This window comes from Gigantopelta aegis, chromosome 7, assembly GCF_016097555.1.
Source record: "Gigantopelta aegis isolate Gae_Host chromosome 7, Gae_host_genome, whole genome shotgun sequence".
Classification (NCBI taxonomy): Eukaryota; Metazoa; Mollusca; class Gastropoda; order Neomphalida; family Peltospiridae; genus Gigantopelta; species Gigantopelta aegis.
Genome location: NC_054705.1, coordinates 9719715 through 9732467, shown reverse-complemented (window position 1 = coordinate 9732467; position 12753 = coordinate 9719715). Strand labels below are relative to the sequence as shown.

At 38.2% G+C, this 12753-nt stretch overlaps 1 protein-coding gene across 1 annotated transcript; it reads left to right on the top strand.

The window, feature by feature from the left end:
- The first annotated feature begins 1262 nt into the window (after positions 1-1262).
- LOC121377284 (unconventional myosin IC-like) lies at positions 1263-10121 on the top strand. The gene is made up of 5 exons (XM_041505221.1): positions 1263-1645; positions 5969-6074; positions 8507-8572; positions 9150-9294; positions 9770-10121. Exons 2-5 carry the CDS (start codon positions 5973-5975, stop codon positions 9904-9906), a joined length of 450 nt encoding a protein of 149 aa, XP_041361155.1. The 5' UTR covers positions 1263-1645; positions 5969-5972; the 3' UTR covers positions 9907-10121.
- The last annotated feature ends 2632 nt before the right edge of the window (positions 10122-12753 follow it).

Genomic DNA, 12753 nt, shown 5'->3' with positions numbered 1-12753 from the left:
AAAGTGTGCGGTGCGTGTGCCCAGGACAGCGTGTTTGAACCTTAATTGGATATAAACACGAAAATAAGCTGAAATGAAATAAATCTATCAAGTATCTATGTAACGTGAATAGTTGGTGTGTAGTTGAATAGCGTTTGCAAAAAGCAGTCTGATAAGCACTAATGATATTGTTTTTCTTCATAAATAAGTTTAAACGGTTATTAAGTAAAGTTGTGAAGAACTTAGAACAACAACACAGTAATTTTCTGGTTATAGTCGGCTGCCTTTATTTCTAAAAATTGATATAATAATACCTGTAAACCATCCTCAGTTAAAACACTGTGATCAAATATAGTACACGTATTAAAACGTTTAACATAAACTGGCATGGTCCAGCCATTACAATAAACACGTCAGTGCTAGAATAATACAGAATTGTTAATAAAGTATTTTACTGCCTGCTTATGTTCTTGTTATTTTAAAAACAAATTAGTTGATGCAAGCAGTATTTAACATTACATAGGTTGTATGAGTCTGTCCACGAAGCAACGACTCCTTTGAATCATCCGTATTTCGATAACTGTTCTCTTTTGTGGTGCTGTTCAAAGTTTCTTTTGTTTAATTACACCACTAGAGAACATTGATTAATTAATCATCGGCTATTGGATGTCATAGTGTTAGTACTTTTGATGTAGTCATCAGAGGAAACTCGCTACATTTGTTTTTCTAATGCAGCAAAGGATATTTTATATGCACTTTCCCAGAGACAGGAAAGCACATACCACAGCCTTTGACCAGTTGTAGTACACTGGTTGGAACGAACAAACCCTCACTCAGCTGAATGGATCCATCAATGTGGTTCGACCCTACGTCGCAAGTACCTCAAGCGAGCACTCAACCAACTGAGCGAAATCCCGCCCCGCTTGGGACTCTTCAAGTGCAGAACAAATATTCAATTTCTACCCTGCTATATTTGCTAGCTGTTTTCAAAATGGCATTTCATTACACGGTTTATCGCATTGTAATAATTCACGCGTTGCTGAAAAAAATCCCAAAAATCCCCAAACAAAAACAAACAAACCTCAGTGTGTAAGTCATAGTTTAGTTTTCTGTATTGTATACACCATCCCTGCTTCCGTTAACAGTAGTCTATCGCCCTGAAATAGCTTGAACGCATCCTACTAGTTTGAGTTCTATAGAGCTGCAGCAAAGCATATCGAGGTGGTTTTATTGTGACGAACACAACGGGGTTAGCCCCTCTCTGATATAACAGATAGATTACACCCTTCACATAAATATTATCGTGTACAGCGTGGCACGCTCGATCAGCTTCTGCGCCGTCTTACTCCTCAGAGCAGCCAATCTTTACTTCCTAGTCTACAACGTACAATCGATTCGATATCGGTTACAGGTCCTCGTGATCCGAGTCCTGTATGTCAGTATGGACTGTTTTCTTATCAGCGGAGTTATAACACGACGCGGTCATACTGACAGGTTCTTTATGTAAGACACGGGTTTGTTGAAATATCGGTTGGTGTTATCACTTTCTGGGGGAAATAACAGCCTTTCTTAGTCGTTCACATCAGTGTACTGTGATGTGAGAACAGTGATGGATGTTTGGATTTGAAATAGTTTGCTGAACACATTGGCAGGGCGTGTATTAAAGGTAAGGTTCATTTTTGTTATTGTTTTGTGTGTACAGGTTACTGATTTCCTTGTGTACAGGTGTCCGTTATTGCAGATTCCATTGTGTACAGGTGATGTTAATATGTCAAGTTAAGACGTTATCAACCAGCTCCATATCTCTTGTCGCTGTTCTTAAACGTATAACTGTATTGGGTGTCATTCGAGAAACAAAACAAGGTACATGGTATTATTAAGCACATACACACACACAAAAAAACAACAAGAAAAAAACACACAAAAAAAACGTTGTGGTTCCAATTATCCTTTCGTGCCTAGTAGTAGTGCGGTTCTCATGTTTTAATAAAATCGCACACACTCACACACAAACGCATGTGCACACAGACACGCACGCACGCACACACATGCATACACACAAGTGCACACGTACACACACATGCACACATAGACTCATACATACACACTAAAAAACTCTCCCACATACACACACACATACATACACACACACACACATATACACATGCACACATACACACACACATACACACACATACACACACACACACTTAAGGTCAAATTGAACATATATTATATTAATAATTTAGCATTTTGGACTCTTCTTTGGGATATTATTTTATTATTTTTTTATTTATTTGCATGTATTTATTTACTCTTTTATTCTTTGTGATAAGGTGTATTTAACATTCCATTCCATCATTCATTGCCACCCCTTCCCTCTTCCCTCTCTCCATCGATCCTACGTCTGCCTCTCTCTATTCTCTTTCCCTCTGTCTTCATCCGTCCCCTTCTCTCCTATCTCTGTCTCTCTCTGCATCTCTGTCTCTGTATCTGTCTCTGTCTCTCTCTCTCTCTCTCTCTCTCTCTCTCTCTCTCTCTCTCTCTCTCTCTCTCTCCTCTCTCTCTCTCTCTCTCTCTGTGTGTGTGTGCTGTGTGTGTGTCTCTCTGTGTGTGTGTGTGTGTGTGTGTGTGTGTGTGTGTGTGTGTGTGTGTGTATATATATATATATATATATATATATATACTCTTCGAAAGAAAAAGTAGGGGAACCTGAAATATTAATGTTAATATCAACTATTAAACCGAACAGACATTTTTACCACAGACATCCTAGAAACGAACGTTTAGGTCTGTTTATCAACACACCAAAACACATTCCATAGTTTGCACATGCATCACGCAGTTGCCCCGTACACGTGCGTGGGGTGTCATTCTCGATTTTAACAATTTCCAGGCAGGTCCATTAATCGCTGTGGAACATTATTTCTGTCAATCATTTTCATTCTGTTGATCATACAGTTGTTACTGTTTTGTTTTTATCAGTCATTTTTATTGTTTGATAAAAAACAAACCCGTCAACTTTCAAATTTCACTTCTGACTTCAATCGTCCTTCAGGATCATTGGTTGTCATAAAACTTACTGTAATACTGAACTACCGGTTGTAATGTTTGCCCAATTAATTCACTATTATCATATAACCATTCCCCACAGCTAACATACCTTACAATTTTGATAATTGTAAATTCTTATTAGAGTCTCCTTACATTTTTTTAAGAGTAAATATATCGTATTTGTTTAAACTACAAAGTGTTTTGCTAATCGAAGTTTGGTGTCGATCGTCGTCTTATCTCCAGGTCAGTTGAGTGTACATGTTATATTACTTTATCGTCTGGATGATAATCGCTCGGTCCCGGTATGATACGGCTTGCACCGAATGATACAATCTGTCGGGTCGACTGTCAAACCGCCTTCGAGTTTAACGACCGTATGCTTTATTTTCGTCCTTGTTTTTGTCAAATCAAGCACATATCTTAGACTGTAGCGAATAAATCATTGAATTTATAACGACATCGCAACACAACAGCGATTGGGTGTCAAACAAAGGTAAGTATATGAATATTATTGTTTCTATTTAAAGTAATATAACAATGACGAAAAGGGTCGATGGAGTCTGGACATTGCCCAGCTATTCCTTATGTCGACAAAAATATCCCGCTCATTGCGTCTGACTATCCGTACAATTTGTTGGTGTCGTGCAATATAATGGTTAGGTATATGCACCATCCTGCAGACAGATTAGCACACACCACGGCATTTGATATACCAGCCGTGGTGCACTGGCTGAAACGACAGATAGCCCAAAGGGCCCACCCACGGGGATCGATCCCAAACCAACCGCGCATCCAGCGAGTGCTTTATCACTGGGATACGTCCCGCCCTTTCGATACGAAAAACAGGGCGTAGGACAGTAGGCGAGTGGTTAGTAGTTAGTGAGAAGTATGTGTGACTACAATCGTGACAATGTGTCCATTCCTATTACGGTAGAGTTATTATTGCAATTTGACGTGGTTTATATCCCCCACGTATCTCTCTTCTCTTCCCCTTTCTCTCCCTCAATCCTATCTCTGTCTCTCTATCCTCTTCCCTATCTCTCCTATCTCTGTTTCTGTATTACATATATCACTATATCACCCCTCTCTCTCTCTCTCTCTCTCTCTCTCTCTCTCTCTCTCTCTCTCTCTCTCTCTCTCTCTCTCTCTCTCTCGCTCTCTCATTACGTCATTTAAAAAAAATTAACTTTTTTTTTGTTTAGACGGTCATGTTCTTTCAATAAGTGAGACGTGCGTTTTCTCGGCAAAATAGACTGGTGTACTATTACGTAACGCTTGGACGCGTTTGTATATTTACATTGCTTGCAAGAGAGGGGTCACTTTGTTCTGGGATATATCGAGTAACACACAATGCAGATAAACAAGAGCTGACATATACGTGGATAAGAAACAGGGGTCATACGTGGAGTAAATAGTGAAACAAATCAGTCAGTTTATACGTATATTCGTGCACATACGGCGTGTTACCGAGCTACATATATTATACACGCCTGCAGTGACACTTACTTACCTGCATCCATCACACATTTTAAATCTACTTACCCGTGGTATTCATGTGTGTGTGTGTGTGTGTGTGTATGTGTGTGTGTGTGTGTATGCACAGCTCTTTATATTGTGTTTTAATATAGCTGTTGAAGTTTTATACTGATTCGGTTATCACTTCTTTCATATATTTACCTTTGGTTAACATCCAGTAGTGCAGGGACGCCATTAAACAATCATTCATTCCTACATTCATTCATTCATTCATTCATTCATTCATTCGTCCATCCACTTATCCATTCATTCATTCATCCATCCATCCTTCTATCCATCCATTCATTCATTCATGCATTCATTCATTCATCAATGCATTCACTCATTCACTCAATCACTCACTCCCTTATTCATTAATTCATTCACAAATCTGTTGAAAAACCCACTTTGTTTACGAACTGTGGCGTAAATTATAACGTACTATTCTTCAAATCTTTACAAGGAGTTGTAAGATAAAGGGTATCTACCGGATACGATTATAGTATCCTATTTGGTACACATTCTCCCCCCCCCCCCCCCCCGAAAAAAAAGAGAAGAAAAAAAGACATACCCTCCCCCCAAAAAAACTACAGCAACACGAAAACAAAAAAAAAAATTGTAATCAGATTGAATAATGTCCTTTAAGACTACACACACACACACACACACACCGGTGTGTGTGTGTGTGTATATGTATATATATATATATATATATATATATCCAGTAACTTACCCATGATATCCATGTCATAAACCCATGTGATAATTTACTTTATTAACCCGGTTAATAATGGTATGCAAATTTGAAACGTCTCTAGGTAATGTATTGCTGGTGATGGGTCATTTGCTTCCACGCCAACAAGACCCGTGTACCCGAGGGTAACGTTTTCAAAGATTTGTTTAAAATACGTGACGTCAAACTAATCTGTGCTAATCGTGATGACTATATATTATCGATAGCGGCGACTTTAGTACTCTGATTTACTAAAGAATTAATTAAAATGTTATTTTAGAAATGTTATAGGATAAATAGAATTCGCTACCGGTACTCGTGTTTTTTAATATGTAAAATATCAACCTCGTCTACTAAATCGGTATTACCGATTAGCATAGACTCGGTTGATATTTTCCATATTAAAAAAATACTCGTGACGAATCCCCTCTCTCTCTCTCTCTCTCTCTCTCTCTCTCTCTCTCTCTCTCTCTCTCTCTCTCTCTCTCTCTCTCTCTCTCTCTCTCTCTCTCTCTCTCTCTCTCTCTCTCTCTCTCTCTCTCTCTCTCTCTCTATATATATATATATATATATACAAAAGTCGATAATTAATAAAAATAGTATACTTTAGTCAAACAAACAGACTTTATTTTCAGTAAACAAACATTTCTTTTCTTTCTTTATGACACTCACACTTTTGTCTTACAGCTGAATGATGGCACAAGCTATTGACGATTTTACGGTTCTGCCGAATCCAACGTTTGACGAAATTCTGGGAATTCTGGGACACCGATTTCGACAAGATACAATCTACGTAAGTCCACTAACTCTTTAGTATACATAGACTGCCATATTGCTGTTTACAAACTGATTATTATCGTCTACCAGATGTAACCCGTTGTACGCACGGAAAGGTTTAAATAGTGTGTCCTGACCTTACACTGGGTCTCCCCCCAAAAAACCCCACAACAAAACAAAACAAAACAAACAAATGTGACCGCCGTGTAGATAGCCAGTGCTTATTAGCTGAGGCTATATATACGACCGCCGTGAGTATAGCCACTTCTGTGATACGTAACACAGATGGCGGCTTCCATTATGGTTGGATTTATAGAATTCATCTCTGTACGAAATATTTAGCACGATATGTATACGGTAGCTAATTGGACCTGATGGCAGCAAGATCCTTTCGAAGTGCGGCATCGAACAGGTACAAAGAAGGCGGTCGGCAGTGCAAATCAAACGAGGAGATGCGATCGGAACGATCGGAGACTGTTAAAAAGGTTTTGCATATTATTATTTTCTTTAAAATGAAATGACTTCAATCTATTTGTTATTTGCAGCACTGTATTCAATATATATTTCTGCATATGAAATGATGGTTGGCCAACTAATAGCCACGCCTGCGCGTGCTGTAACCTCACCGTGGTACAAGTGTGTAACATTCTCTTTGAGACTGGCCAATACAGCACAAATTGAAATTTTGAGAAACAGTCAGTATCTATCTGTGATATTTCTATTTTTTGCACAGTTCTTTACACTGTTTTTATTTAAATCTTGAATTTTTATATTGATGTTGATCATCACTTCATGTTTTGAATTTACCTTAGTTTGACACCCAATAGCCGATGTATTTTTCGTGCTGGGGTGTCGTTAAACATTCATTCATTCATTCATGCTAATAGCCATTTTAATTTTGTATGTGTGTGTTTTTAAAAACTGCCACTGGTAAGAAATAGTGTCCACTAAATTATGAACAACAGCAATATCAAGCACTGCACTACTCATACACAAGGGAAATTGTTTATGGTATGGCAAGGGTCCCTTTATATGAATTAATATCACTTTGTTACAAAATAAGGTTATATTTTATGTCATCGACTAAATGTTTACTCTTATCATATAGTTTTCTTACAAACTATCACTTATAATTTGGAAAATATTTCCAAGAAGTAGTTTTACTATATATCAACCAGCACATCCTTTTACTGCCCTTGTAAATATATGCTAATATCCATTAACAACATACATTTTAATTTTTAAAAATACATTTGTTCATGAAAGTAACCTAGTGGACATGCGGTAACATAGTAGACCAGGTTTAACTTCCACTATGTTACTTATAATAACCATCTGATGATCTAACTGACTTACTATAAAAACTACAATTGTACAATCAGAACAGACTAATACAGTAATAAGAATGAGTAAATACAGACAAATAATTATTTTACTGATGTGAGGTCATCATCAGATGTAAACGATTAAATAAGAATTAACAATAAATAACATTTAAAATCTTAACTGTTACACATTTAATTCAAGTGAGTAAATGAATGATTAAAGACATCTCAGCGTGAATATCATATTGGCTATTTGAAATCAAACAAATAAGTTAGGGTTACGGTTACGAATAGCATACAGTAATGATAATTAATGTTGTCAAAAAGTTAACTTAAAACATTAAATCTACCCAAATGTTTGGCAAAAACCTCAATGAACCATTATAACAAATTCAAAATTGAACTACAAGCCAATACACTTTTAAAACATTTACGTTAACTGACAACACTTTTGAAATTTTATATGTCAAATGCATGACAAATTTAATCCTAATTTTAGTGGCACTCTGTAAATGTTACACTGATTCACGTTTCCAAAGTTGGAAATAAATTAGAAATATGTTACATCTGATAAAAAAACATGCTTCTCATTACTGATAGGGACTGCAATGCCATTTGGAGAGTATTTAAACACATTCCATATGTATCGTTCAGTGAATGTACTGATGTAAAATAAAATAATGACATAGTGGACATAATAAATAGGGACACAGCGTAAATCCTAAATAATTACAATAGTTTCAACAACTGTGTAATTTATAAAATTGATTTCAACACGAGACACTATCCAGAATAAAATGGTTTTGAATGAAAAATAATACTAACTGTATATTTGGTTCAGACAGCAGAGTGTATGTATAGACGTACTGTTTGGGACAGTAACTTTGTTGCAAATTTGACAAAATCTGTTTTTTGACTATCAGTTTCGGCGAAATAATTATAATTGAAATCATGAATGTTTATGCTCATGCTAAAGCAATATCCATAATATTTAATTTCATATAAAAGATAAACATTAAGTACTTTTTTACTGAATAAATGGATGGGGACAAATCATCTATGATTTTTTACCTTTTCTGTTCAATGACCAATATACATGCTTTATCTCTTCTTATTTTTGCAGACATTTATTGGAGACATTCTCGTTTCTGTAAATCCAAATAAGGAGCTTCCAATATATGGACCGCAAGTAAGAATTATTTATAGAATGTGTTTTTTGCTTGTGCTTTTACAATCCTTTATGTGCGGTGTGGTGTTTACATGTATTTAAGTGTGTGTGTGTGTGTGTGTGTGTGTGTGTGTGTGTGTGCGTGCATGCGTGCGTGCGTGCCTATGCGTGCCTGTACGTACATGTGGTGTGTGCGAGAGAGAGAGAGAGAGAGAGAGAGAGAGAGAGAGAGAGAGAGAGAGAGAGAGAGAGAGAGAGAGAGAGAGAGAGAGAGAGAGAGAGAGAGAGAGAGAGAGAGAGAGAGATGTTGCGTGCGTGTGTGGAGGGGGGATGTTGAGGAGATTTTAAAAAACAACAACCCTGAATGAAAGGTTTTATGTTTTTCTTTTAGCCTAGTGCTTATTATAAAACCTCTGTTTGTAATTAATTTAGTTTGAAATGTTTAAGTAAATATTAAACGTTATACTGCGAACTACAGATAGGTAAAGTAAACTACTGTCCTGAAAACAAACCATAACGATCTCTCTCCAAATCGACAACAGTTGTAATGATTGTTTCTACTTAACTGGTTTTGTTACTGAAACATTTTGCGTTGTAGGTGGGCAGGGACTATGTGTCCGCACTGCAGCCGGGTCACAACGATCTACCTCCGCATGTCTTCTATGTCGTCAACAGCATTGTGACGTCACTCTTACGTCACCAGACACCACAATGTGTCCTTCTTACGGGAGAGTCAGGAGCAGGTATCTCTTGTTAGAACTCGGAACACAATTGTACAGTTTTGGCTTCAGCACACGAAGTTAGTTTGCTCTGATTCGCAAATTGAAATTTTAACCTACACTACATACACACGCACGCACGCAAGCGCATACATGTATACACACATACATACACATACACACACAACACAACCCCCACAAAATCAACAAACATACAAACAATGCCCCCCAAAAGAATACCCCCCACCCCTACACACAAAGCACAAAACACAACAAAACAATTTTTTTTAAATGCATGTACCTACATGCATGTAGCTTCAAACTCACAAGGCATTGCTATCAATCATCCAGCAAAGTAAGTTGTTAAGAGTTTTAAAAAAGGGTGCTATTGTTTAAGAAAGAAAACAAAAGAAAAGAAAGAAAACAACTATTGAAATGAACAAAATTTGTCAGTGATTTCGCAAGGACTGTAAAATGTCTGTTTTTCATTTTTCGTCAGGAAAGACGGAGGCGGTGAAGATGCTGGTCTCACAGATGTTGAGAGAAACTGAAGCGAAAAAGACGTGTCAGGGGCGAAATGATTCATCATCCACTGCCAAAAACATTCTAGAGGTTAGCTTCTTTTCTTGTACCTAGACCAACATGCCTAAATGCACCGCCAAATACATTCTAGAGGTTAGCTACTTGTACATAGATCCACAAGCAAAACATTCTAGAGGTTAGCTAACTATTTGTACCTAGATCCACAACATTCTAGAGGTTAGCTACTTATACATGTATCCAAAGGCACACACTTTTAGACGTTGGCTGCTTGGTTGCTTATCCACAACCAAAAATAGTCTAGAGGTTAGCTGCTTGTACATAGATCTACCGCCAAAACATTCTAGAGGTTAGCTACTTGTACCTAGATCCACAGGCAAAAACATTCTGGTGGTTAGCTACTTGTACCTAGATCCACAGGCAAAAACATTCTGGTGGTTAGCTACTTGTACCTAGATCCACAGGCAAAAACATTCTAGAGGTTAGCTACTTGTACCTAGATCCACAGGCAAAATCCTATGTTGATGTGTTGAGATATAAATTTAAATGTTACCTACCTGTGATATTTATAATTTGTTTCTGCACTTTAAACCGTTGTAATTTACATCTTGAATTTTTATATTGATGTTGATCATCACTTCATGGGTACATTTACTTTAGTTTGACACCCGATAGCCGATGTATTGTTTCGTGCTGAGGTGTCGTTCGTTCATTCATTCACTGTATCGACTGTTTGTCTGCCTGTCTTGGTTTCTGTTTATTTGTGTGTGTAGCACCCCTAGAGTCAATGCTATTGCTCGTTGTGTGGTTTCTTCGGGTAACGAGTGGTTAGAACTGACCGCGTTGTGAGTATTTGTGTGTGTAGCACCCCTAGAGTCAATGCTATTGCTCGTTGTGTGGTTTCTTCGGGTAACGAGTGGTTAGAACTGACCGCGTTGTGAGTATTTGTGTGTGTAGCACCCCTAGAGTCAATGTTATTGCTCGTTGTGTGGTTTCTTCAGGTAACGAGTGGTTAGAACTGACCGCGTTGTGAGTATTTGTGTGTGTAGCACCCCTAGAGTCAATGCTATTGCTCGTTGTGTGGTTTCTTCGGGTAACGAGTGGTTAGAACTGACCGCGTTGTGAGTATTTGTGTGTGTGTAGCACCCCTAGAGTCAATGCTATTGCTCGTTGTGTGGTTTCTTCAGGTAACGAGTGGTTAGAACTGACCGCGTTGTGAGTATTTGTGTGTGTAGCACCCCTAGAGTCAATGCTATTGCTCGTTGTGTGGTTTCTTCGGGTAACGAGTGGTTAGAACTGACCGCGTTGTGAGTATTTGTGTGTGTAGCACCCCTAGAGTCAATGCTATTGCTCGTTGTGTGGTTTCTTCGGGTAACGAGTGGTTAGAACTGACCGCGTTGTGAGTATTTGTGTGTGTAGCACCCCTAGAGTCAATGCTATTGCTCGTTGTGTGGTTTCTTCAGGTAACGAGTGGTTAGAACTGACCGCGTTGTGAGTATTTGTGTGTGTAGCACCCCTAGAGTCAATGCTATTGCTCGTTGTGTGGTTTCTCCGGGTAACGAGTGGTTAGAACTGACCGCGTTGTGAGTATTTTTGTGTGTAGCACCCCTAGAGTCAATGCTATTGCTCGTTGTGTGGTTTCTTCAGGTAACGAGTGGTTAGAACTGACCGCGTTGTGAGTATTTGTGTGTGTAGCACCCCTAGAGTCAATGCTATTGCTCGTTGTGTGGTTTCTTCGGGTAACGAGTGGTTAGAACTGACCGCGTTGTGAGTATTTGTGTGTGTAGCACCCCTAGAGTCAATGCTATTGCTCGTTGTGTGGTTTCTTCGGGTAACGAGTGGTTAGAACTGACCGCGTTGTGAGTATTTGTGTGTGTAGCACCCCTAGAGTCAATGCTATTGCTCGTTGTGTGGTTTCTTCGGGTAACGAGTGGTTAGAACTGACCGCGTTGTGAGTCCCAGCTCTAACTTCATCGATTTACTTTATTTAATTTAAAAGGTTTATTAAAATATTACTGATTACATTACTCTCTGCTCAGCTTCGTACTCGGGTCTCCACCTAGGTGCGTTGTTGGCCTCTATGGACACCAGGTGTAAGTCTACCCAGTAGGACAGCTGACAGTGTGTTCTTGCTGAGTCAAGAATGGCTTGGGCTTTAGCTGCCTTGGTGTATATGTATTGATGGCTTATATGCCAATGTCGGTGGCTCATCCCTCTACTTCGACATTATGTCCGTCTGTCTTGTATACATAGTGACGCTAATCAAGTTTAGATGTTCATTTATCTGGTCACTTTTCTTTCTACATTTCAGTTTATGACACTATCTGGCCATTGGTCTTGCATTGGTGACACGTATATATCTCATATACTAAAGGCGCATACCCTAGACTCGGCCCGTGAAAACGAACACGGAGTTTAATTCATGTACAAATCTGCAACCCTTTTGGATAAAGTGATAACAGAGAGAAACAAGAATCTCTGACAATGGAAGGGTGAAAAACCTTTAAACATAAAGTGATAACAGAGAGAAACAAGAATCTCTGACAATGGAAGGGTGAAATACCTTCAAAGATAAAGTCATAACAGAGAGAAAAAAGAATCTCTGACAATGGAAGGGTGAAATACCTTTAAACATAAAGTGATAACAGAGAGAAATAAGAATCTCTGACAATGGAAGGGTGAACAACCTTTAAACATAAACTAGAACTCGACTCTATAACAATTACTTTTCACACGCACGTGCGTTTTTAAATATATGAAAACACATTTGGTGAAATTAAAAGCACTAGGAAAACCAGAAATGGATAAACTAAACAATAAACTCTAAGTAAAACATGATTTCAGGTATCAAAAACGGCTCTAATAAAGACGAATATGCCGTAGTATTTAAAACTAGGATCTGTCACTTTAATTGCTCATATATTGATAGCCCATAGTGTCACG